Source organism: Staurois parvus, unplaced genomic scaffold (assembly GCF_062004578.1).
Source record: "Staurois parvus isolate SC_StPar_1 unplaced genomic scaffold, SC_StPar_1.0 ptg000155l, whole genome shotgun sequence".
In the NCBI taxonomy this organism is placed as follows: Eukaryota; Metazoa; Chordata; class Amphibia; order Anura; family Ranidae; genus Staurois; species Staurois parvus.
Window position 1 is genome coordinate 12,285,778 of NW_028317951.1, and position 27,611 is coordinate 12,313,388.

Consider the following 27,611-nt stretch of genomic DNA (forward strand, 5'->3'; position numbering starts at 1 on the left):
TAGTATTTCATCCCCCATATAGTATTTCATCCCTCATATAGTATTTCATCCCCCCCCCCCTCTTCTAGTAAGCCAAGTCCCCCGTGTCAATTCACTTACCTTTTGCATTCCTCTCGCTGTCTTCCCGCGCCGTTCGGGTCTTCAGGGCGGACTGTGAGAGGAGCCTAGCTCCCCTCCCCTCACGTTCGGCACGCTGCCCCGCCTACACACATCCTGACAGCCACATCCGCGGGCCGGATTAAAAGGTCCGCGCGGACTTTTGGGGCTGCCAACCGAGAGGAGGCAGGGGAGCGGCCGACCGAGAGGAGGGAGGGGAGCGGGCGCCCGGCACACAGAAGAGCCGCATTAGAGTGGGTAAAGAGCCGCATGTGGCTCGCGAGCCGCGGCTTGCCGACCACTGCCCTAACTGCTCCAAATAAGTAGATAAAAGGTAACAAAGTTAAGAGTGTTTTCTATGGCACTAGACATCAAAAGAAAAGAATGATCAAAGTGGCCCAACTCTCTCAGGTCACCTTATTTATCTGAAAAAACTGTGCAACTCATAGTAACCACCTTCTGCAAATCTGCGCTATAAAAAACGTAAAATAGGCAGAATTATGTTGGGACAAAATTAGACCACTTCTTCCAATGCTATTCTAAAACAAACACCTGTGTACTAGTAGAAAAAATTCCCTAAAATAGGCCACCTTCGCAGAACAGCCATGCCTGAGCACCTTCGTAATCAGTAATGACTCATTTACATTGAGTGGCACACCTATGCTCAGTGTTGGGTAAATTGGGCCATTAGTGTTTATTATTTTCTTGGTGTAACCTCAGCAGGGAGAAGTACATGAGGTCGCTTATCTGAAAACTCTGCAGTATCTGTTACCTATCGCTGGTTAAATAATTAGCTACAAAATTACACAAAACCCCTGCAATTCTATAGAAGGCTTTGCAAGATATGTGGAGAGGGGTCAGTAGCTCTAACATATTAATAAGAGCATGATTCATTACATCTGCCAGCTTTAGAAGAACTCAATCTGCCACATCTAAAATGCAGTGTAGGTCACCTTGGCAAACAAACAGAGGTGGATATGCCCCATGGGTCGCATGGGAAAGCTTTAATTACATTTGCATTTCATCTGCCTGATTAATGATCTCGCATGGGAAGATGAGAAAGGTTTGAGGCCTGACGTCTGCTTCATTACAAATCTCAGCACACGTATAAGTAGCAGGTATAAAGAAAAACTTGTGTTCTAACAATCAGAAGAATTTTAAATAGTACATGAAACAAATGGAATGGCCAGACAATATACTTCTGTTACGGAGATACAGAGCTGATATTACACTATAGTGAACTGTGTATACCTCCATCAGAGATTGATAGGGAGCAGTACACTTAAATAAGTAATAGCCAGCTATTGAGTATCTACAAATCAACGGTCTTCTTTTTAACAGATACATCCTGGTGACCAATGTCACAGGGGTTAAATGCAAGTAAAATACAAACTTCTGACTGGTTATCAGGACAGGGGAAAATCCTCTCACGGCAACACTTGCTCAGGTGACAACTGTCCAAGATTCGGTTTCTTCTTCTGTGGAGAGTTTACTTGTCAATTCTAGTTATCTCTTCAAAAGTTAAAGTATAATTAAAGGCAAAATATATTCTTAAAATTATGGATATACTGGAGAGGGATTAGAGCACTTGTCCGTGCCTCTACCCCCTGCCCCATTAAGAGATTCACTCTATTTGTCCTGTTTACCATTACTGAAAGTAAAACCCCAAATTTTGATTTGTCCTCAGAAATGTAATAGAGGGGAACCTATTTGCAGGAATTTCCTCTCACTTCCTGTTTGCAGAGATTTCATTTCACTTCCTGCCCCACAGCCAATGGGACACAGATGGAAAAAAAATCAAAACAAATAAAAAAACCTGATGGGTTATAACCCTCCCTTGTTCTATCCAAAACGGCTCAGTTCACATCTGGGCGTTTTCTATATCATGGACAGAAACGGTATGATTCTGCCTATAATCACAAAATGCTGTGCAAAAATGACAAGTCGCACCACGCATGTTTGTGTGTCATTCCTCTTCAATGGCACCTAAAACGCGGTGCAGTTCTGCCACGGGTGTCACCCAACAAACCGCATTGTGCGAAGCTTGTCGCCCACAAAGAAGCTCCTGCTCCTTTTTGAGTGACGAGCTTTATACAAAGCGGTTTGCCACGATTTATCGAGTGACAATTGAAACAGAAAATGAAGGGCACCTGAACACACATGGTGCGACCTGTCATTTTTGCACAGTGTTTTGGGATCGCTAGCAGAATTGCAGCGATTCTGCCCACAATACAAACACGTCCAGATGTGAACAGAGCCTCAAAGCCCATAATAAGCTACAATTCAAAAAGAGTAGAAGCACGTAATATGCACCAAACAATGCTTTTTGAGGAGAGCAAGCTTTGCTGTTTGATGCGCTGAAATGTCAAAAAAATCTGACTGCTGTGCATACCCAGCAGCTCCTCCACAATTCAAAAACACTTTCCAGCGGCATGTAAAATGGATCTGTGGCCAGAGAAGGACTGTAAGCAGTTATACTAGGCAAATAAAGCTTGTACAACGATGTACAATTTCTGCCCTATTTTGAATTTGCCCTAAAATTGGGCTATAACAATCTCCAAAAAAGGGACACGGGTCAAAAATAAATAAATGCAGAAGCCAATCACACCTATTCGGAAGACAAATCATGTGTGATAGCAATAGAAAGACAAAGCACCAGCTGCAATCCTTGGACACCTTAAGCCAGCCATACATGGATCAAAATTTGGCCAGTGCAGCAGGGACTGGCCGAATTGCACACCATGTATATGCAGGCTGATTGTACCAAAGTTGATCAATTGATCGATTTGGTTACAATCAGCCTGTCGGATTTTTCTACATGCAATTACTGCTAGTAGCCGCAGGCTACTAGCAGTAATTGTATTCTGCGAGATGGGAAAGCTCCCCACCAACTGTGTTGATGAGGGAATCGAGAGTTTCTTTCATTCCACCCATGGTGGTAGGGAAGAAGATCGATATCTCTGGCTTGCCTTAGTTACCTGGCTCTAGGTCCAATTTTGAGTTAAGGAACAGGTGGCCTTACAAGCTTTTTTTGCATGTCTGAAACATTTGACAAATTTGTCTTTCCCCTGAATTACTGTTTTGATTGTAGGTTTCCTAACAAAAAACAAAAAAAAGCTCTGAAATATAAAATAGAATTTTTGACTCACCTGCAGAATCCTTTTCTTGAAGTGCATGACAGGACACATGAACGGCGAATGACCAAAGCTAAAACCTATCCCATTCTACTTCAGCATGCCTTCAGTTTTGTAGCAAGCAATAGAAGAGTGATTATAGATGCAGAAGGGAGGGTCCTGTAATGCACTTCAAGAAAGAGGATTTTACAAGCAAGTAAAAAGTCCTATTTCCTTTACTGTACATCACAAGACAGTGTAAGTTAATTCCTAGACCAATGTCCAAAAGTAATCCCAGTGGGGTGGGGGCTTCCAGGAAAATGAGCTTTGACTAGAAAAGGGGGAACCTTCCTTTAAAGGTCATAGGCTTGAATGATTAGCTGTGAATCTACCTTGCAATGCTGGCATGAGAAGCAGCCTGCCCTTCCCAAGAAAGCTCAAGCAACACAAAAAGGGAAACAAACTAATTAAGACAGGCCATAGATGAGAGGTAGATTTGAACAGCATTCTTAGATGCTTAGGTGGAGTACAGGAAGATGTTAAAACAATGTCTCTGTCAAATTGGAAGAAAAATACCACCTTGGGTTAAGGAAGTTATAGCATGCTAAACAACTTGATCTTGTATGAACAAGAAATGTTACCTTGCGGGAGAAGTCCCCCTCCAAACCAAGTTAATGGCCACAAGATAAGCAATCAAACCAGAAAACAGGGAGAAAATGTACCGATGGGTTCTTCAAAAACCACCATTTGAACCCAACTACACTTGAAGGTCCCACAGAAGGCAGTATATGAGCTGCTCCCTGAACAAAGGCTCTCAAAGAATTAGCAGAAAAAGGTCACTTAAAGAAATTCGGTTGTTAGCAAGCTGGCTGGCAAGTTGTCCAAGAACATTGTTCTCTCCCCCTTTTTTTTCACTATGTGATGCCTGTTTATGTGTCCTTGCTTCATAAGCCAGTTATAGACTTGGGCGGGTGGCCACTTTTATGCATGTTTGAGTTTTTTGGTACGTGGGTGCACTAGGGCCCTGGTTGCCATTGTGCTACATGCTGGGGTCCAGTGCACTCCTTTGCCTTTAAGAGGGGTGGCTCCCTCAGGTCCACCTGCCCTTGATCTATCCATTAAATGCATGTGCCTCTACTATGGGGACTCACAAATTTTAGAGTTAGGACCACAGATGATCAGGGTGCCGTGTCGTGGCTCTGTGGCTTACGTATGTATTTGCAAATGTGTGCTAACTAAACCCCTGTTATAAACGCATACTGTTAGACAGGTTAATTCGGTTGTTAGCAAGCTGGCTGGCAAGTTGTCCAAGAACATTGTTCTCTCCCCCTTTTTTTCACTATGTGATGCCTGTTTATGTGTCCTTGCTTCATAAGCCAGTTATAGACTTGGGCGGGTGGCCACTTTTATGCACACTTAAAGAAACCGCCCTGACGGGACACCTTACCTTTAATGGTCCTCAAGGCCCATGATTTGTCCAGACTCAACTAAAGGCCAGAATTTACAGTACTTCCTGAGGTGATACAACTCCTAACACCAGCAAAGAATGCTTTCAAAGTGCGGTGGCAGACTGTCATCACCAGGGAGTAGCATTTATGCAAAGTCCGATTAACCCCTGCCCTTCAGAATCTGAGCTTCAAAAAACAGCCATGCAATTAAAGCCAGTGACAGTGGAACAGGATGGTACACAGGCCTTTTAGAAGGAAGGTCTGGGAAATTTGAGAGGACCACAGAGAATCCATTAGAAGCTTTTCTATGTCCATGTGCCAAGCTCTCCCAGGCCAAGTCTGTACAGTAAGAATCAACTTGCTTGCTCTGTCCCCATTCTATGGAGCAAGCAATAAAGGAACTGGAGAAGGGAAGGCTTAAAATCAAGTTGATCCGATCCGAGAGAGAGTCACAAAGTCATCAACTGTAAAGTCCTTTGGATCCCAGGGTCCTGGCAACAATTTTTATCTTGTATTATCAAACCTGAATGCCAGAAGGACCACATCTGGCATGCAGCACTCATGACAGAACATCTAAAATACCTCCGAGACCAGTCTCTGATACAGATGTGGATGATTGAGCAAGTCAGCTTGCCAGTTCTCCATGTCCAGAATGGACACTGTGGACAGGGCCTGAACAAGAGGTTTTGCCCAGGATATAAATAGCTCTGCTTTCCTGTGTGTGTCATGACTTCTGGTGCACCCTTGGTGGTTAAAGTAGGGCACCACAATGGCATTGTTTTGACTATTCCTTGGCTGGATGGATCTCTCAAATGATTTCCCCAATTCCAACACTGGTCTGGACATAAACCACGCCAGGGCAATCCTCCTTTACTGGTCAGCAGTATGGGTAACTCCAGAGACTAAGCCCTTCTGTCTCACACAGATAAAGTGCAACGGTCTAATGAAACTGGGCATACAGGATTGTCTCAAAGGAGGTCACCATTAAGCCTAGTACCTTAATGCAGAAGCAATCTGAGGGGTGAACCATGGACTAAAGATTCTGAACCACAGACCAAATATTTTTTTAGAAGGAAACAAAAAAAGGTGAGCTTTGTCGTGACCAAGACTAGGCCCAGATGCTCAAGTGGAGAGATAGAACCAACACAGACTTTTGGAGGCTGAGGATCTGAAGGGAGCTCTGCAGAGTTTGCACCATCCATTGGACACCCTGCTGACAGCATTTGTGACAAATTGTTTACCCAAGAGCAAGATGTCAATTTAGCATAAAATGGGAATCCCTGCCCCCAGGGAAAAAATACAGTCAGCAATCTGGAGAAAATCCAGGGTGCTATGGATAGGCCTGAAAGGCAGGACCAAAACAGAAAATGCTGCTTCTCCACCTTACACCGCAGATGGCACGGGTGGAACTGCACAAAAGGAATGTGGAGAAAAGCATACTCTATCTTTCAAGAATAGAATATTCTTTGGATAAATGGAGGCAGTCGTTAACCGGACAAAATCCATCCAGAACATTTGTACTGAAAGATATCTGTTGAGTCTTCAGATCACAATGGGGCACACTCCACTATTTGGCTTAGGAATGGTAAACAGGTCAGAAGAAAAACCTCTGATTTTCTAAACAGAGCAGACTCCCTGCAGGGAGCAGAAATGCACACTGGCAGTTGTGAAGGGAAGCGGCAGCAAGCTTGTAGCCCCTGGGTATAATGGGCTGGTTCAAGACTTCCCAGGTCTAGACAGCTACAAGGCCAACAAAGTCCCTCAAATTAAACAAGTGGGGATGTCACTTCACTGTAAGAGGGCTTTAGCCCCCAACCTAGAAGGATTCCAGTTCTTATTGGGTTTGGGCTATTTGAACCATCAGATAAATCTCATGTGAACAGTTATGAGGCTTACTCAGGAAGTTGGTAGAGGGCATCTCCCAGAACATCTATGCAGAAGCTTAGGGCCTCCAAAAAAAAAAAAAAGTTCCAGGTCCTGGAAAACAGAGAAATTTGCCCCTCATGGCCTAAACGAACAGACTACCATTATAGTGACAGAAGGCTACTTCTACCTGGAAAACTATGTTTTAACCAGTTCCCTCTCGGCCAACAGCAAACTGACGGCCGATCAGGACTTTCGTTGATCCCGGTTGGCATCTTGCGTGCGCTCTCGCAGGACTGCGCTGCGGCAAGATCCGTTACCAATCTGTGCCATGCCCCTTTTTCAAGGGACTAAAAGTAATTGGACAATTGAATCAAAAGCTGTTTCATGGCCATGTGTGGGCTACTCCATTATTTCTTCATCAATTAAGTAGGTAAAAGGTCTGGAGGTGATTCTAAGTGTGGTATTTGCATTTGGAATTATTGCTGTGAACCTACATCATGCGTTCAAAGGAGCTGTCTATGCAAGTGAAAAAGGCCATTGTAAGACCTCAAAAATGGAAAAAAAAAAATCCATCAGAGATAGCAGCAACATTAGGAGTGGCCAAATCAACAGTTTGGTACATTCTGAGGAAAGGAGAATGCACTGGCGAGCTCAGCAACATAAAATGGAATGGACATCTACAGAAGACAACAACAGTGGTGGATGATCAAAGGATTTTCTCTATGGTAAAGAAAACGCATTCACAACATCCAGACAAGTGAAGGACACTCTCCAGGAGGTGGGCGTATCATTGTCAAAGTCTACAAATCAAGAGAAGACTTCACGAGAGCAAAATACAGAGGGGGCTCACCACAAGGTGCAAACCATTCATAAGCCTGAAGAATAGAAAAGCCAGATTAGACTGTCAAAAAAACATCTAAAAAAGCCAGACCAGTTCTGGAAAAGCATTCTTTGGACGGATGAAACTAAGATTAATCTGTACCAGAATGACAAGAAAAAAAGTGTGGCGAAGACTTGGAACAGCTCATGATCCAAAGCACATGCCGCCATATGTAAAACATGGTGGAGGCAGTGTGATGGCATAGGCATGAATGGCTTCCAGTGGCACTGGGTCATTGATATTATTGATGTGACAAAAGACAGAAGCAGCTGGATGAATTCTGCAGTGTTTAGAGATATACTGTAAGCCCAGATTCAGCCAAATGCAGCAAAGTTGCTTAGACTGCACTTCAGAGTACAGATAGACAATGATCCAAAACACACTGCAAAAGCAACCCAGGAGGTTTTAAAGGAAAAGAAGTGGAATATTCTAGAATGGTCGAGTCAATTACCTGATCTCAACCCAATTAAGCATGCAATTTACTTGCTGAAGGCAAACCTAAAAAGGCAGAAATACCACAAAGAACAACTGAAGACGGTTGCAGTTAGAGCCTGGCAAAGCATCAGAAAGGAGGAAACCCAGTCTTTGGTAATGTCCATGGGTTCCAGATTTCAGGCAGTCATTGCCAGTAAAGGATTCCTAAAATATTAAAAATGAAAATTTGTCCAAGTACTTTTGGTCCATTGAAAAGGGGGGGGGGCGGGACTACTTTTAAGAGCTGTAATTCCTAAACCCTTCCTCCAATTTGGATGTACACCCCCTCATATTAAAGCTGAGTATGGACTTTCTCGTTATATAGTGACGCTGTACTGCACTAGTGACCGTATGTAAAAAAACAAAACAAAAAAACCCCCCCAAAAAACTAAAACATAAGTGAAAAAAAAAATCATTTCTTTATTTTCCAAAAATGACAAAAATGTACAACTTCAACAAACTCGCCACGCCTCTTACAAAAAATACTGCAGACTGTCTACTTTCCAAAAAAGGTAATTTGGGAGATATCTGTACTGTCCTAAAATTTTTGGGCCTAAAGAAATTACATAGGACGTCATTACATCAGGATTGATTGATTTTCAGATATATACCATAGTATGTGGACTCTATAAAACTTTCCTACAGACTAAATAATACACACTAATTTGAGTTATTGTCAAAGAAATGTAGCAGTATACAGTTTGGCATACATTTATAAAGAACAATTATTTATTTGCCAAATTTTATAACAGAAAATAAACTTTTTTTTTTTTTGTTTTTTTTACAAAATTTCAGTTTTTTTTTAGTTTAACAAAAAAACCCAGTAGTGATTCAATACCACCAAAAGAAAGATCTATTTGTGTGAACAAAATGATAAAAGAAAGCAGAGCAAAGAAAGCTGAAAATTGGCCTGGGCAGAAAGGGGGTAAAAGTGCCTGATATTGAAGTGGTTAAAAGGGCTTCAACCCTCTTGTCTGAAGGTTCCTTCAAGAATGAAATCTTATCCACAGGAAAGTTTGAGTCACGTGCAGGTATAAGATAGCAGGATCTGGTGCAACTACCCAATTCTCGCAGGGTTCTCCATGGGAGATTGCTGTGTAAACTGTTCTGCGGAAGAAGAAATGTCCACGCTGATCAGACAGACTGAACCCGTAGCCCTTCTACACATGCTCAGTTTGGTGTGTATTGCTAGAGAAGTTTTTTTTTTCTCCTTGGGAGAGTGCATATGATCACAACAGGGCCAATCAGCACTGTCCAGACAGAGGGTCAGGGGTTCTACATCCTATTACAGCAGGAAGAAAACCCCTACAAGCTTTAACCAGTGCTCAGCTGAAGTCACAAGACTGCTCTAACTGCTGATGAGAAAAAGGTATTTAGCAGTTTATATTTACTAAAATAATTGCACTTCCATGTTGTGTGTGCTGTGGGAGACCAGATATAGTGAATGCAGGGTCTTGGGTTTAGTAACACTTTAAGATCCTAAAAAGATTACCTTCAGTCTGGTTTATTGATCTCCTACAGAATCCTCTACATACAATGCACAGGAACGTTTTTGGGGGAGGATGACTTGGCACTTACATAAACCGCAAACTGGTGATCTTGGGTAAGATTGGCACTGGTTGCTGCAACCAAGTTATTATAAACCACATCCGTATAAAAAACTTCCAAGGGATAATGTAAGGGTCAGAAAGTCGCTAGCAGTTTGCTCATCCTCACGAGGAAAGGTCCCAAGGTAGACTATGCATCTCAACTTACTGACTCAAGGAGTCAGAGTCCTGAGGTGGACTACTGCTGACAGAACTCTTTGAAGGGTTTCCTGAACATCACCATATGCCATTAGCCATCTGTGTGCTGGCAGAGCCCATGCTATTGTCACCTGCATGGCATAGAAAGGAGTCTTTTCAGTGGTGTCCAGGCCAGTGCCCAGAGTTACAGAGTTAGAGAGTGCCAAGATGTGAAAGCATGTGCTGTATGGGTGTGTTTACTGAAGCCTCATCCTACAATGTTGCAGCTTTGGTACAGAAGGAAACAATAGCACCCAAGGTGAAAAAATTGGCACCCAAACAAAAACAGGCCAGCACATCTGTGGCTGCTCTTCTCTGCCCAGGAGCAAAAGAACTTCAGGACTCCACATATAACAGAGCACTTATTGGTCAGACAATCACTGCTTGGCCCAATCTTTCCCTCTGTAGAGAGATAAGGTCCCTCATATATGGACACAAAAAAAATAAATAAATAAATGAAGGCATGCTAGGAGATAGAAGGGTTATGCAAGGCTGTGTTTCAGCTCTGCTATTTGCCAGTATCTAAAATCCTTGAGGTGGAGCATATCCCATTAGCACCAATCCTGTGATGTATGATAAAAAAACATACCTCCTGAGCTTTAAAAATAGTTGCTTGGACCTTTAGGACATAATAAAAAGCATTGCTTTGCACGGCTACATCAGTGCAAAAAGTGTTAATCCAGGCACTGTAAAGAATGCTTGATATTACATCTGCAATTACTACCCTTCCATCATTGAACAGCTGTGTGCATTTACATATAGCAGAAAACATTCTGAAACATTCTGAAAAGATTTAAATCCAGACCTTCCTTACCTTTATAAATGCTGCCCGGAGAGTCTGAGCTGCTGAAAGGTTTACTCGTTCTAACTGTATGTGAGAGAGAGATAAAAGACAATTACATAATGCCATTTAATGCATTATTCTATTTTCATTATTCAGTGACAAAAGTAGGTGACAGTTAAAGTTTATGATATCATCCATCATTTCTCTGATACAAGTTTACATAAATGTATGTATAACTAGGCCCAATTCATTGTAATACTCCCTGCCATAAACCACCAAGCTAGTCATCCTCACAAACTGTATAACCCACGTTCCCCCAAAGATCAGATACAACACTGACAATTTTTTTCTTCTTTTTGAAAGCCTGCATTTGCATAAAAAACTTGTTAGACCCCAAGATGCGAGACCGCTCAAATCTGAGATTAGGTTGCTCAGGAACAGAATACTGCATTACGGTATGAGGATGGGGCACCTTTCTCTATACCAAAATGGATTGTAGCGGTCTGACAGAGGCATCCACACATCCTACAGTGTGGCATCCAAGTTAGGACCAGTTCACACCACGAATCGCATAAGAATGCGTTGTTCACATGTGATCTTAGTGCAGTGTGGTTCATTTGAAAGGGATAAAATCGTGCTGGACTGCACCGAAAAAGTAGAGCATGCACTACTTTAAAAAATGCACAGCAACCGGGTGACATGATGCAGCTGTACCATGCAATTCAGTGCAGGCAAATGCACTGGGGTGTAAATTAAGGGATTCTAAAGTTTTTTTTTTAAATTAAAAACACAAGTTAAATTTTTCTACAGAGGAGCACTGATCCTCTTCTTCTTAGGTCCCCCGCCGACAGGCCTGGCTCCTCCCCCGAGTGCTTAAGAGCATTCGAGCAGGATTTCTTCTGAGCCATGCTCCTGTGAATGGACACTGTCTGATCACATACAGGGCATGACTCAGCTCCGCCCCCTGCTCTCTCCTCACTGGCTCTGACAGCAGCTGGAGCCAATGAGGAAGAGACCAGGGAGAGCCTCTGCTCTCATACACATCACTGAATTGAGATGGGCCCCAAGTATAAGTGGTGGGGCAGTATCTGGGGCAGGGGAGTGAGGTAGCCGCACCCAGGTGGTTTACCTTAATGCATAAAATGCATTAAGGTAAAAAAACCTTCTAGCTTTGGATCCACTAAAACCCACCAACACCTACAACATTGGAACCACTAAAACCCATAAAATTTATTGCTACCACATAGGGAGAACAAATGTTCTGGTGGTTGCAGAAAAAACTGGGCAGCTTTACAGCTGCCCAAAATTGCTCCCACTTGAATGCCAACAGTCAGCTTAACAAGTGTAAACACATTCCTGGCTGATATAGGCTACAGGGAAAAAGGTGCCCCCAGAATCTCAATAAGGGACCACTTTAGAACAAACTTGTTGCTTCAGTCAGTTATAAAACTGGAGCTTAGGTTATCAATGAACATATAGATATGTAATAAACAGAATCCCCACTTTTAAAAGTTATATTCGTGTGCTCTGTCTGATTGTTAGGTCATCCCATCTCCTTCCAAAGGCTGGCAACAAACTCGAATATGCTCAAAAAAGGTGCTTGTCTGAATTACAGGTAATATGATTAGATGCTACAAGTGCACAATACAGTGGTTGATAAGCGGCTTCTCTATTCTCTAATCTAGGTTTAGAGTTAGTGGATATAAATGAAGGTGTGCATGTTTTTGTTTTTTTTAAAGGACATTAGGCACTAGAAAGCATTTGAGCCCTTTACATTGCAGTAAATAAGGATAAAGTAAACCATTTCATTTTGCAGTTTAAACAGCTTCATACTTTAAAACAAGATCCAATTTCTCCATCAGATCAGACTACTACTTTAAATGTTTAATACTTTGCAATCTATTTTTCTACTGCAATCCCAAAACACTGCATTGCAGCTCAAAGAGGTGAATTTGAGATTTCAAGGGTTAGCAGATCAGAGCAATAAAAGCTTTCACATCTGCAAAGCTTGCAGTGCCTTGCCCATTCTACAAAGCGCAGTATGGAAAGTATGCAGCATCACGTAGAGAACTGCACCACAAGACTTATAGCAGGTGAACAAGCAGCCAGCATCTTCTATATGACATCAGAGAAAATATCTACATCTGATTCCGCAGCATCTGCATGTTTTGGTATGTAAGCACAAAACAATCCGCCAAAAGCAATGCGTTTAAATGATCTCCTATTGGAGAGGGTTCCGTACAGATGCACAAACATTACGGAGCAGTCTGTTTACCAGCTGCCCAAAAATAATACAATGGTCTTTTCTAAAGCCAAATCTCAGATTGATTCAAGTTGGAGACACTGCACAAATTGAAGCTATAATTTTACACACAGCCTTTTGTCCTCTTACACTCCCACGGTGCACATAAATCAAATTTATCACATCAGAAAAAGCTGTAAAATAGGGAAAGCAAAAGCAAAGCAGAATTATCCGTATAATGCAGGAGGGAAAAAAAAATAAATAAAAGCTTTTTTCGTTTCCTAAACACAGATCATGAGAGAAGATTGTGGCTCTGTTTATAAGAAATTCTACATGAGTGGAAACATTTGTATAGTGTCTAAACCCTTTTAGATTACAAGCCTTGAAGAAGGGTCTTTCTGGAAAAGGTTAAGATCCATCTCTTCTACAAATAGCCGTTATCTTGGGATGATAGGATCCATGGTGGGAAAGCAAAGCTCTTATCTGGTAATTGATCATTTTACGTGGGCCTTTCAAATGATAGATTCGGTTTAAACATGACTATATAATCCAATGCCTCAACTTTCATCCATTTTCATGGTTTGACAAAATGACTTTATTGCATCAATCTATTCATTATTAGGCAAGAGCTTGTTAAGACCAATCCTAAGCGTTCTTCCTCTTAAGTTGTAGACGGGAGAAAGGCTTTATCAGTCTACAATGCATCCAGAAAATATTCACAGTGCTTAACCATTTCAATACCGTGCAATTTTACACCTTCCTGCCCAGGCCATTTTTCAGGTTTCAGCGCTCTCATACTTTGAATGACAATTGCGCGGTCATACAACACTGTACCCAAACTAAAATTTTATCATTTTCTTCACACAACTAGAGCTTTCTTTTGGTGGTATTTAATCACAGCTGGGGTTTTTATTTTTTGCTAAATTAACAAAAAAAAGACCAAAAATTTTGAAAAAAAACACATTTTTCTTTGTTGTTGTTCTTCATAAATTTAGGCCGAGATGTATTCTGCTACATGTCTTTGGTGAAAATAACCCAAATTAGGATGTATTATTTAGTTTGTAGGAAAGTTATAGAGTTCACAAACTATGGTATAGATCTGAAAGTATCAATCCTGAAGTACTGACAGCCAATCTAATTTCTTGAGGTCCAAGAATGTCAGACTAGTACAGATATCCCCAAATGACCCCTTTTTGCAGAGTAGACAGTCCGACGTACTTCATAAGAGGCATGGCGAGTTTTTTGAAGTTGTATTTTTTTGTCATAATTTTTCGGAAAATGAAAAAATTAAAAAAATTATTTTCACTATTTTTTTTTTTTTTTTTACATACTGTCACCAGTGCAGTACAGCGTCATCATATAACTGGCATGGCGGTGAACAGGGACACTGACTGGTGACAGTATGAAAAAAAAATATATATATTTTTTTTTTAATTTTTTATTATTTTTAATTTTTTATTACATTTTTTTTAAGATTTTTTTCATATTTTACTATGACCAAAGTAGTACAATGTTACCATAGTAACATTGTACTACTTTGGGGAAGTGATCAGTATTTTATTTTTTTTTCACACAATTTGCTTATAGCAAAGAATTACCGTATTTTTTGCACAGGAGATGACCAGAGACTGCGGGGACAGCACAGGAGATGACCAGAGACTGCGGGGACAGCACAGGAGATGACCAGAGACTGCGGGGACAGCACAGGAGATGACCAGAGACTGCGGGGACAGCACAGGAGATGACCAGAGACTGCGGGGACAGCACAGGAGATGACCAGAGACTGCGGGGACAGCACAGGAGATGACCAGAGACTACGGGGACAGCACAGGAGATGACCAGAGACTGCGGGGACAGCACAGGAGATGACCAGAGACTGCGGGGACAGCACAGGGATGACCAGAGACTGCGGGGACAGCACAGGGATGACCAGAGACTGCGGACAGTACAGATGACTGCTGACTTTTGGGGAGGGGGGGAGCGGGTACCTGAATTTGACAGGTACCCGCTCTTACTTCCTCGGAGTTGTTCTTTATCTTACCTGTTCCTCGATCCAGCTGCGCGCTGTCTTCCCGGCTTCTGTAATGGCGCTCGGCATGACAGCCGGGTGCCCAGTGCGCATGAGAGAGAAGCACTTGCGCTTTGTGATTGGTCCGGCGGCTTCTGGGATCGGTCATGTGTCCCAGGTACCGCCTTACCATTCACAAAAAGCACCGCTTCTTGCGCATGCGCACTGGGCACCCGGCTGTCATGCCCAGTGCCCACACTACAGAAGCCGGGAAGACAGTGCGCCGCTGGATAGAGGAACAGGTAAGATAAAGAACAAAGAAGTAAGAGCGGGTACCTGTCCAATTCAGGTACCCGCTCCCCACCTCCCCAAAGGTCAGCAGTCCTCTCCATAAGGTCCCGCTGCAGAGCTGAGCGGCCGGCCCGGTATTCTGCACGGCGGCGGTTGAAATACCGGACCGGCCGCTCTATATTCGCTCCATAAGACGCACTGACATTTTCCCCCCTTTTTTTGGGGGAAAAAAGTGCGTCTTATGGAGCGAAAAATACGGTACTTTGCTATAAGCAAGCATTTACCTGAATGAAATTGATTCATTCAGTTTTTTTTTTTTTTTTTTGTGCTTAGCTGTGATTTGGTCACAGCTAATCACATGACATGTGCATGTGATTAGCTGTGACCATTCACAGCTAGGCACTAATATACAATGGATGGCATGAATGAAGCCATCCATTGTATACAACTGTCATGTGACCTGCTGTGATTGGTCACAGCAGGTCACATGGTACCAGCAACGGGAGCCGGTACTCGGATCTGTCATCCGCTGTGTCCGAGGTGCACGGCCGGTGACAGATCGCGCTGCTGCGCCGCTCTGCATTAGCGCAAACTGCGCATGTGCGGGAGCACGCCAAATGGCGTGCACTCGGAATGCAGGAACACTTTTGAAGCCGCCAAACGGCCATTGGCCGGGCGGCTAATGGTTAAAAGCGGAGTTCCAGCTAAAAAAGAGAAAAAAAAAGTCAGCAGCTACAAAAAATGTAGCCGATGACTTTTAAAATACAGCCACATAACTGTCCCTCCGTCCAGCAGTGTCCTTACCACAGTTGGTTTCACCGGCCCTCTTGTCTCCTTGGCGCCGGCATCTTCAGTGTAGGCACACGGCTGTGACAGCCTGCGGCTTCATAGCCGGGTGCCCACTGCGCGAGAAGTACTGCACTTTGTGAATGGTCCTGTAGTCTTCTTGGACCTGTCACGTGTAACAGGGGGTGGTGGGGGGGGGGGGGGGTATTGAGGTTCCGATCAGCTACCCGCTCCCCTCCTTCCCCAAAAGGTGCCAATCCTTAATGGGGAGTGGGGGACAAGTACTTAAAGTGGAACTTCCCCTTTTGGGTGGAGCTCCGCTTAAACTTTTGCCACATTTTATGTTACAGCCTTATTCCAAAATGGATTAAATTCATTTTTCCCCCTCAACATTCTACAAGCAATACCCCATAATGACGTCAAAGAAGTTAGTTTTGAAATCTTTGCAATAAAAAAAAAAAAGAAAAAAAAACACACACAATAGACATGTACATAAGTATTCACAGTCTGTCTTTGCCATGACACTCAAAATTGAGCTCTGGTGCATCCTGTTCCCACTGATCATCCTTGAGATGTTTCCACAACTTGATTGGAGTCCACCTGTGGGAAATTCAGTTGATTGGACATGATTAGGAAAGGCATAAACCTGTCTATATAAGGTCCCACAGTTAACAGTGCATGTCAGAGCACAAACCAAGCCATGAAGTCCAAGGAATTGTCCGTAGACCTCCGAGACAGGATTGTATCAAGGCACAGATCTGAGGAAGGGTACAGAAAAATTTCTGCAGTATTGAAGGTCCCAATGAGCACAGTGGACTCCAGCATCCGTAAATGGAAGTTTGGAACCACCAGGAATCTTCCTGGAGTGGGCCGCCCGGCCAAAATGAGCGATTGAGGGAGAAGGGCCTTAGCCAGGGAGGTAACCAAGCACCCGATGATCACTCTGAAAGAGCTCCAGCGTTTCTATGTGGAGAGAGAGGAGAACCTTCAAGAAGAACAAACCATCTCTGCAGCACTCCACCAATCAGGCCTGTATGGTAGAGTGGTCAGACGGAAGCCCCTCCTCAGTAAAAGGCAAATAGCAGCCCGCCTGGAGTTTGGCAAAAAGGGACCCAAGGGACTTTCATACCATGAGAAACAAAACACTCTGGTCTGATGAAACAAAGATTGAACTCTTTGGCCTGAATGCCAAGTGTCATGTCTGGAGGAAACCAGGCACCACTCACCACCTGGCCAATACCATCCGTACAGTGAAGCATGGTGGTGGCAGCATCATGCTGTGAGGATGTTTTTCAGCGGCAGGAACTGGGAGACTAGTCAGGATCGAAGGAAAGATGAATGCAGCAATGTACAGAGACATCCTTGATGAAAACCTGTTCCAGAGCACTCTGGACCTTAGACTGGGTCGACGGTTTATCTTTGAACAGGACAATGACCCTAAGCACATAGCCCACATAACAAAGGAGTGGCTATGGGCAAACTCTGTGAAAGTCCTGGAGTGGCCCAGCCAGAACCCAGACTTGAACCCGATTGAACATCTCTGGAGAGATCTGAAAATGGCTGTGCACCAACGCTCCCCATCCAACATGATGGAGCTTGAGAGTTATTGCAAAGAAGAATGGGAGAAATTGCCTCAAAATAGGCATGCCAAGCTTGTAGCATCATACTCAAAATGACTTGAAGCTGTAATTGGTGCTAAAGGTGCATCAACAAAGTATTGAGCAAAGGCTGTGAATAATTCTGTACATGTGGGGTTTTTTTATTTTTAATAAATTGCAAAGATTTCAAATTAACTTCTTTCACGTTATCATTATGGGGTATTGATTGTAGAATGTTGAGGGAAAAAAATGAATTTAATCAATTGGCTGTAACATAAAATGTGGCAAAAGTTAAGCATTGTGAATACTTTCTGGATGCACAGTACATGGATGAATTAAGCAAACTGTATGCGAGTACATGTGTACACCTACTCCTAAAGCATCTTCTCTGCTCTTGTATGAGCATGAATGCTACTTTTCACATATGTATTAATGTCTGCATAAACAGGAAAATGCAGAATGGCAAGCTGCTTCTCCTAGGACAGAGGACATTGTATAAAAATAAAAAAAAAAAAAAAAAAAAAAAAGGGGGCAAACCAATATACACCCATTTTTAATGGAACATATTGTATTCCTTGTAAAGTAAAATGTAATCACAATGCCACTATGTCACCATAAGAATGGTATGTATCCCCTTACAACAAACACCCTCCATTTAATTGTAGTGGGTGGTGGAATAAACAGAAGGATGGTGCCAATCTTAAAAAAAAAAAAAAAAAAAAAAAAAATGTGGCCAGCACATTCAAATGTCTGAAGATGGGATCCAGGAAGGCTGTGAATCATTCATTTAAGGAGACCTACTTTGGCATGGTAAGACTGAAGTTAATGGGAACGCACTGCAACCAATACGCAAGCTTGACAGACGGTGCCCCCTCCACTTCACTGGTTGGCCTTCAGCGCACAGTAAAAGCATGTTTGTGCTGCCCATTTACCGCTTGTGTGAACAAGACACTAAACAGAGCATGCAACTTTTTAGGTCTTGATTACGTTTATCAAAAGTACAGTTGTGTTCAAAATAGTGTACTTAAAAAAGTGAGTAAAGCTCAAAATCCCCATAATAGCTTTTATTTCCATACACGCAAATGTATTGGGAACACTGGACAGTAATCCAAATCAAAACAGGAAGAAAAATGTTTCAAAATTTGTTATTACTTTACAGAAAATGAAGAAAAATACTAGGCTGTTCCAAAAATAGCAGTGTCTGCATTTTTCTTTACAAAAATTCAAACATTTACTGTATAAACTGAAAAAAAAAAATGCTTGAAGATTTAGCTTTCCTGTGAACCACTGAATATTTAGTTGTATAACCACGGTTTGAGAACTGCTTCACACCTGTGTTGCATGGAGTTGACCAACTTCTGGCACCTGTGAACAAGTATTCCAGCCCCAGACAATTGCACTACATTCCACAATTCCTCTGCATTTGCCCGAGACGCTGCCAGACTCTGCCTAAGCCCCATTTGAGGAAGGGGGACCCCAGGAGCCAAGGGGGATTGCCTGCCTGTCGCCTGAGACCCCCAAGCCAAGGGGGATTGCCTGCCTGTCGCCTGAGACCCCCAAGCCAAGGGGGATTGCCTGCCTGTCGCCTGAGACCCCCAAGCCAAGGGGGATTGCCTGCCTGTCGCCTGAGACCCCCAAGCCAAGGGGGATTGCCTGCCTGTCGCCTGAGACCCCCAAGCCAAGGGGGATTGCCTGCCTGTCGCCTGAGACCCCCAAGCCAAGGGGGATTGCCTGCCTGTCGCCTGAGACCCCCAAGCCAAGGGGGATTGCCTGCCTGTCGCCTGAGACCCCCAAGCCAAGGGGGATTACCGGCCAGCTGCCTGAGACCCCCCAAGCCTAGGGGAGGGACTACTCTCCTCCTCCGGACCCCAACAGGTATCTGTGTCCTATTATCTTACCCCTGGGGGACCGGGCAGCCTGTCAGATCCGTGAGCATATGTCTCCCTAAACTGTTCCTGTGATGACCCATTGTTGGATTACAATCTGCCACAGAGACCTTTCTTTTGTCCTTGGTGCTGGACTACAAGCCTTTTAGCCCCCTCCTCGCTTTCCCTCTTATTGGCGAGACCACCTGTGGCATGAACTGTCCCTTGTGTGTGCACTGACCACCCATGCCATGAACTGCCCCTAGTATGCTGTGTGGGAGCTGTGTTGAGGGCAGCCTCCACAGCCAGAGTCCCTTTGAATCCCCGTGAACCTGATGTTGCCCCTAGTGTGCTGTGTGGGAGCTGTTTTGAGGGCGGTCTCCACAGCCAGAGTCCCTTTGAATCCCCGTGAACCTGATGTTGCCCCTAGTATGCTGTGTGGGAACTGTATTGAGGGCGGCCTCCACAGCCAGAGCCCCGTTGAGCCCCATGAGCCCACTTACCGTGGGTGTCCCTACAAGCCGCATGTCGCAGAGTGCCATGAATTGTCCTGATTGAGTGTCTTTCATAGTTCAATAAAGCTTTGTGTGTTCTCAATCTTCTTTGTGTGTTCTGTCCTGCCTACGCTTCCATCACATGAAGTTATTCTTTAAAAGGGAACCAGTAATGACAGAAATATGAAGGCTGCACATTGCTGGCCTTGAGGAGATGCTAGTTAATGGGCTTCACTATGGAGTAACTATCCCAGAGAAAGCATGAAGTCAGTGAGGTCAGAAATCTTGATTCTGCATACTTGTTTCAGGTAAATGACTCGGAAATACTGAAGCCATAAAATAAGGCAACCAGTCAACTAGCATTTCCAGAAGAATCCCCATATTTTTTCAAAAGCATATTACAATGGAGAAACACAAGGCCAACAAGCCTGGCTATGCAAAACAAGAATTTTACTTTACATGTAGCCGGTTGCCTTGAGTTCAAGTTTTATTACCTTTCCCACAGAGAAATATTGGGGCCATCACTGCTGATCTTGTTCTACAAAACACTAGTTTTAATAGAATAAGGGAAGTCAGAGTAAAGACATCTACATGCTTCTGGGTCAGCTTATTAAAAGCATAAATCCAACTTTCGTAACATGCTATACCCATATTCAGGGTGTAACATGTTATGAATGGACCGGTCCCCGCTCCTCGTGATAGCTAGCGGGGGATCTTCTCTCTGCTAGCGGTCACAATTTAAAAACAAAAACACAAAAAAAACCCAAAAACAAACACGTCGCCATGCGGGGCTCTGCCTGTTCGGCCGCATTATTCATTTACAGTACTGTGAATGAATGAACTACAAGTCACGACATCCTTTGCGGCTGGTGGTAGTTCATTGAATCTTCCTGTCCGTGTATCTGCTTACCCGTACTTGCTGTAGGGGCACACAGATATACTGGTGGGTCTGCAGGAGACCTTCATGCTCTGGAGGCTCCAGAAACAAAAAATAAATGCATTTTTTGAAAATGTGCATTTATTATTTTTTTGTAAAAAAGGTGAACTTATCCTTTAAAGCTAGTTCAGCTAGTCAGCAATAGCAGCCTCAGGAAATGTTTTTATATGTAAACCCTAAAAGTTAAAGCTAAAATCCGGGTTTATGATGCAATTAAATGGTTTACTTGGACCAAACTATTTCCTTTATACAGCACTCCCAGTGGGCACTTCTGTTAGTACACTTTATATAGCAGTAGCAACTACAGTATACAGCACTGGCACGGGGAATTCCCATCCCCAGAATTAGCTCTAAGTCGAGCACGGTTCTGCCATTCAGAGGAAGCTCTGTATTTTATGAGTACAAAGGTGGTTTCCTTTGATTTGCTAAGGTAGAACTTTGGACATCTGCAAACCTCTCCACTTTCAAATACAAGGCTTCCTATGAATGGATGAGCAGTGTTAAGCCCAACTCGATACTGCTCAATCTAAAAGCGGAGTTCCCGCAATTTTTGTGTTTATTAAAAGTCAGCAGCTACAAAAACTGTATCTGCTAACTTTCACTAAACACACACTCACCTGTTCCAGGGTCCAGCGATGTGCTCACCCACGCCGTCCCTTCTCTGTCTCTTCTCTCCCCGGAACTCTGCTTTAAAAGCAGGGGAAAAAAATAACCTTTTCGTAACCACACACTTTAGGTCCAAATGAAAAAAGCCACTTTCCATGAGAATGTTGTTAACGACAGACACACTGAAACCACATAGCTTGCTCTGGACACAGAACTTAAAAAAAAAAAAAAAAAAAAAAAAAAAAACAACCCACAAACAAAAACACACTTTGGTTAAGGGTTCACGTACAGCCATTTTATTTACGCTTGGCTAAACTAGGGAGCGGTCCTGCTGTAGAGATATCTCCTTCACTTTCTGTACTGAAGAGGAAAGCAGAGTTTGTGCCAAAGTGAGGGAAACTCCCATATAAGACCAATGTCACCAGAACATTTATCCTCATTGGAAAAAAATATCCCTTTACCAGGACAAATTCCATACCCTATCCAAAACTAGACTTGCTTCCCTGCACTACAAGTGATCCCCATGCATGGGTTTTTTTTTTTCAAATCTTGTGCGGCTTTAACCTCTTTACAACACCCCAATACATATGTACGATGGCAAAAGGGTGGGCTTTAACTGCACACAGTGCACATACAGTGGGGCAAAAAAGTATTTAGATAGCCACCAATTGTGCACGTTCTCCCACTTAAAAAGATGAGAGGCCTGTAATTGGCATCATACGTAGACCTCAACAATGAGAGACATAATGAGAAAAAAAAATCCAGACAATCACATTGGCTGATTTGGAAAGCATTTATTTGCAAATTATGATGGAAAATAAGTATTTAGTCACCTACAAACAAGCAAGATTTCTGGCTCTCACAGACCTGTACCTTCTTCTTTAAGATGCTCCCCTGTCCTGCACTCATTACCTGTATCAATGGCACCTGTTTGAACTTGTTACCAGTATAAAAGACACCTGTCCACAACCTCAAACAGTCACACTCCAAACTCCACTATGGTGAAGACCAAAGAGCTGTTGAAGGACACCAGAAACAAAATTGTAGACCTGCACCAGGCTGGGAAGACTGAATCTGCAATAGGCAAGCAGCTTGGTGTGAACAAATCAACTGTGGGAGCAATAATTAGAAAATGGAAGACATACAAGACCACTGATAATCTCCCTTGATCTGGGGCTTCACGCAAGATCTCATCCCGTGGGGTCAAAATGATCACAAGAACGCTGAGCAAAAATCCCAGGACCACACAGGGGGACCTAGTGAATGACCTGCAGAGAGCTGGGACCAACGTAACAAAGGCTACCATCAATAACACACTACGCCGCCAGGGACTCAGATCCTGCAGTGCCAGACGTGTCCCCCTGCTTAAGCCAGTACATGTCTGGGCCTGTCTGAAGTTTGCTAGAGAGCATTTGGATGATCCAGAAGAGGATTGGGAGAATGTCATATGGTCAGATGAAACCAAAAGAGAACCGTTTGGTAGAAACACAACTCGTCGTGTTTGGAGGAGAGAGAATGCTGAGTTGCATCCAAAGAACACCATACCTACTGTGAAGCATGGGGGTGGCAACATCATGCTTTGGGGCTGTTTCTCCACAAAAGGGACCAGGACGACTGATCCATGTACAGGACAGAATGAATGGGGCCATGTATCGTGAGATTTCTAGTGCAAACCTCCTTCCATCAGCAAGGGCATTGAAGATGAAACGTGGCTGGGTCTTCCAACATGACAATGATCCCAAACATACCGCCCGGGCAACGAAGGAGTGGCTTCGTAAGAAGCATTTCAAGGTCCTGGAGTGGCCTAGCCAGTCTCCAGATCTCAACCCCATAGAAAACCTTTGGAGGGAGTTGAATGTCCTGGTTGCCCAGCGACAGCCCCAAAACATCACTGGTCTAGAGGAGATCTGCATGGAGGAATGGGCCAACATACCAGCAACAGTGTGTGCCAACCTTGAAGACTTACAGGAAACGTTTGACCTCTGTCATTGCCAACAAAGGATATATAACAAAGTATTGAGATGAACTTTTGATATTGACCAAATACTTATTTTCCACCATAATTAGCAAATAAATTCTTTCCAAATCAGCCAATGTGATTGTCTGGATTTTTTTTCTCATTTTGTCTCTCATAGTTGAGATCCACCTATGATGCCAATTACAGGCCTCTCTCATCTTTTTAAGTGGGAGAACTTGCACAATTGGTGGCTGACTAAATACTTTTTTGCCCCACTGTATGCATATCTGCATGGCCAAAGCGTACGTGCTGAGTGCACGCTCACTGTGCACAAAGTACAAAGATTGAACAGTCAAAACACAGCCCTCGGTCCAGGGTAAAGATCGGTAGCTGGCAGGACCAGCTTCCAATCATGTGAACCTTGTGATGATCGCTGTTGCTTCCTGAACTCAGGGCGTTCAGAGCTATTTAGTGGGACACTGCGGTGGGTAGAAAGGTGTTAAGAGAACAATAGGATGACATTACCAACCTCCTGAAAATACTTGCTACCTAGCTGCCATGCAATTCATCTGACTTCAATGCTAGTATATAGTCTGTATTGTTCTTCAGGGTCAGTGACTCGAAGTACCCAACAGCCAAGCTACTAGTATTTTAGAAGTAGCGCTCAGCAGTGGCAGACCATTTCTTTTACACTCACTGATAAAGTCAGTATAAGTTTGAGTCAGTACAGACAGTCTCTAAGTTACAAACACTCGACTTGAGTACAACTCCTACTTAAGAACGAAGGCTCCCTGCTGTCTGCATTTCCCCTCATGGCACTGTACTAGTCCTACTCCCAGCAGAGACCCGGTTTCGCTGGCGCCACCGTTGGCAACCACTGCCCACTGTAAAATTATTAGTTGCTGGGACATCCGGTTGGAGTCTAGCAACCAGAGAGGCCCCAGCATTCAGAGAACAGGAGGATGCAACTTCCTCCTCCAAGTGCTCAGCTCCTCTCACCACCTCCAGCCCCCTGCTCACAAAGGGAACTGGACTTGAGTTTGAGGTAAGGTGAGAGAACCTGTTGGACAGTCATGAGGGAGACGGGCAGAGATGAAGGGACAGAGATGGTTGGTGTTGGAGAACAGATGACACCCTTGGAGGGATTGAAACGGGAGGAGGAAGTCACATTCTTAGATCTCAGGGGTTCATGCTGGGACCCCTCAGAGCTGAGGACGTGACCCCCCCCCCCCCAAAAAAAGTGACAGACTACAAGTCCCAGCACGAACCCTGCAGAGCCAAGGATGTGATCTTTTCCTTTCTCCCCCTCTCTCTCTCATCCCCCATCACTGATCCCTCTGTGTCTCATTCCCCCACCCATACACACTCACTATCTCCTTTCTTTTGCTCCTCCTTTCTCCCCACTCTCTCTCACCTTATGCTCCTTCCCCCTTTCTGTCCCCTCTTTGCCTTACAAAATCCAATTAGCACAGGAACAGAAAGTGAGGCAAAATCTTCTGAACTGGGCAGCAAAACAAACATTCCAGGGGTGTTAACCCTTCCCTATTCTATCCAAAATGTAAACTTTTTTTGTAGGCTGAAGTTACACTTAAAATGCACCAGTTCCAACTTGCATACAAATTCAATTTAAAAAACAGACCTGGTGCGTAACCCAGGGACTGCCTGTACTTGCATTCCTTCATTTTTTTTGTGCACAAAATAACTACACACGGACGGACTGTTAGGGAGTAAACAACGACAAATATTGTGCCGTTGCTGCACCTGTGCTTCACCGAGATCTACAAGTCCCTTTGCCCAGTGGCAGATACCACTAATAGTCTTCCATTCACAGATCCCCATAATAAGGAGGTGCTGAGGAAAGTTACCATGTTTAGTGTTCTACCCAAAATGTGGGTGAAGCATTAAAACATAGCATGAAAGGAATACAAAATAAATAGACACACATTAAAAGTGTAACTAAAAAGGTAAAACTTTTTTTTTAGTTTTTGGATAGAGTGCAGAGGGATTAGAACGTTTGTCAGTTTTTTTAATGCTGTCTGTGCGTCCATTAGAGAAATTCACCCTCTTTAAAAAAGAAAAAAACACCTCTAAGTGCAGTATGTAACAACATTTATTGGGAAGCAATGTAAAAGTACTCACATTGTGTAAAAAAATAAGAAGGCTCAGGTAAGTAGAGTAATAGAGTCCTCGCTGAAATGGCCACGTCAAGGAAGACTATGGATGCGACAAGAAAGTCGGCCGGCTTGTGAAGTCGTAGGGAAGAACAGAATGCAAGGTGACGCGTTTCGGAGCATGCACTAAACCACTAGAGGGTGGAAAGCACGCTCCTTTCACATGCCAGCCGGTTTCCTTGTGACATCCACAGTATCCCTAAGCGAGGACTCGGCTATTACTCCACTTACCTGAACTTTTTTTTTTTTTTTTTTTAAACACACAATGTGAGTGCTTTTACATTGCTTCCCAATAAATGTTGTTACATACTGCACTTAGAAGCGCTTTTTTCTTTATCTTCACACAGAGCCTGCTACAGCTACAAGAGCTTGCCCTAGTGCTATATGGACTCATTTGCACTATATTGGATTTTTGACACTGGACTTTATGAACATTTATCTTGTGCCCCTTGCTAACAGGATTTGCATTAGTCCTTTTTATCATTATCATTGAAAAGATAAAAGAAAATCCTAAGATTTTGAGTTGTACTGAGAAAAGTAATAGAGTGGAAATCTTCCAATGGGGACCCTAGTTCTGGTGACCTGGGGATCCCCAAGAAAGTCCCTTAATTTGCAGGGATTTCCTCTCACTTCCTGTTTGGCTATGGGACAGGAATCTAAAAGGAAATCTCCGCAACGGGACACAGGTGGAAAGAAAATCCGATGGGGTTATAACCCTTCCTTGCTTTATCCAAAATGGGGAAGAAAAAAAAAAAAACAAAAAAAAAAAAAGCCTATAGTTCTACTTTAAGATGTAAAACTTAAAAACACGAATTACATTTTTGTTCACATGACAATATGGCACAAATAGGGGGTACTTGCCAACTTACTGTTGTAAATGGGTATAAAGATTAAGCAACCCTAGACTCTATGAATAGAGGAATACACCAATTCTACATAAACTGTAAAAAAATATAGGGTGCACAGAAAAATTATGTTACAAACTTTTTCTTTCAGCATTTGGTTTCAAGAAAAATGAATATTGTATTTTTTTGGTGAAAATCAGGAACTGTGTAAACAGTTTAACTATACCCATATTGACCTCACCCTAATTGAGCTGTTACTGGTATGTGTCATCACAGTAGTAGAACAACGTTTCAAAGAATGACCAAGAGAGAAAACATAAAAACACTGCAGTAATGCCTACAATCAACTTATGCCAACTTATTTGCAGCACAGGAAAGAAGCAGCACACACCCAGCCACATCAAAAGACGTGTCCTCTGACTACCGAAGTCCTGGGCAGTATTAAAGGCCCCCCAAAGTCTTTCCATCAGGATGTGATGGGAAATCTGTCCAACTGAGTAGAAAAACCCACAGAAAACAAAAACACATTCTGAATAAATGTAAGAAGGGCCCTGCATGCACAGCCCAATCCCCTTCTTGTTCTTCTGGCTTACCTGTGACTGCTGCAGAGAAAATCAGGATGAGGGTAGTGGGAGATTTGTGATAAGGAAAAGGACTCTGGAGAAGCTTTAGTGTTTAGGATTACAGCTCACAGTACTCTCCCCTACCAATGAATATCTGCTTTTCTCACCAACACACCGCGAGTGCATTTTCATTGCTTTTTCATTCATTTCAATTGGGAGGTGCAGATCTGGTGAGGTTTTTTTTTTTTTTTTTTAACCCCACTTTGAAAAAACGCAACCGATCCACTACTGACCAATGCAGAGTTCCATAGGATTTAAAAAAACAAAAACAAAAAAAAAACCCATAACTAATCAGTGTGAAAACACCCTAAAGCTGGCAATACATGAATCAAAATTTAGCCAGTTCAGCAGGAACCAGCTGAATTTCCATCCATGTATAGTATGGCTGTTCCCATTTGAGAGGAGTTGATCTACTGGTCAACTCCCACCAAATGGGACAGTCAGTATATTTTCACTTGATCAGTGCTTGTAGCGATTTGGCTGCAGCGCTGATCGGTGTATCCTGGCAGCACAGGAGTCCGCTGTCAGAATACAATACAATAGCACAGAGTGGGATTCCCCCATCCACCTTGAAAACCAACACACAACTATGGCCAGCTTACGGGTCTACTTAAAGTGGTTGGAAAGGCTGAAGGTTTTTTAACTTCATGCATTGTACGCATGAAGGTAAAAATCCTTCTCTGTATAGCTCCAACCTCAGCCCCCAAATACGTACTCAAGTCCCATCTCGATCCAGCACGGTG

The 27,611-nt window shown here is 43.3% G+C and overlaps 1 protein-coding gene across 1 annotated transcript in view; it reads right to left on the minus strand.

The window, feature by feature from the left end:
* Positions 1 to 27,611, minus strand: part of PDCD10 (programmed cell death 10) — a 54,895-nt gene that overhangs the window by 9,126 nt on the left and 18,158 nt on the right. Inside the window, exon 3 of the mRNA XM_089675465.1 lies at positions 10,476 to 10,529. Within this exon, the coding sequence (XP_089531591.1) occupies positions 10,476 to 10,529 (54 nt within the window). The remainder of the gene's footprint in view (positions 1 to 10,475; positions 10,530 to 27,611) is intronic.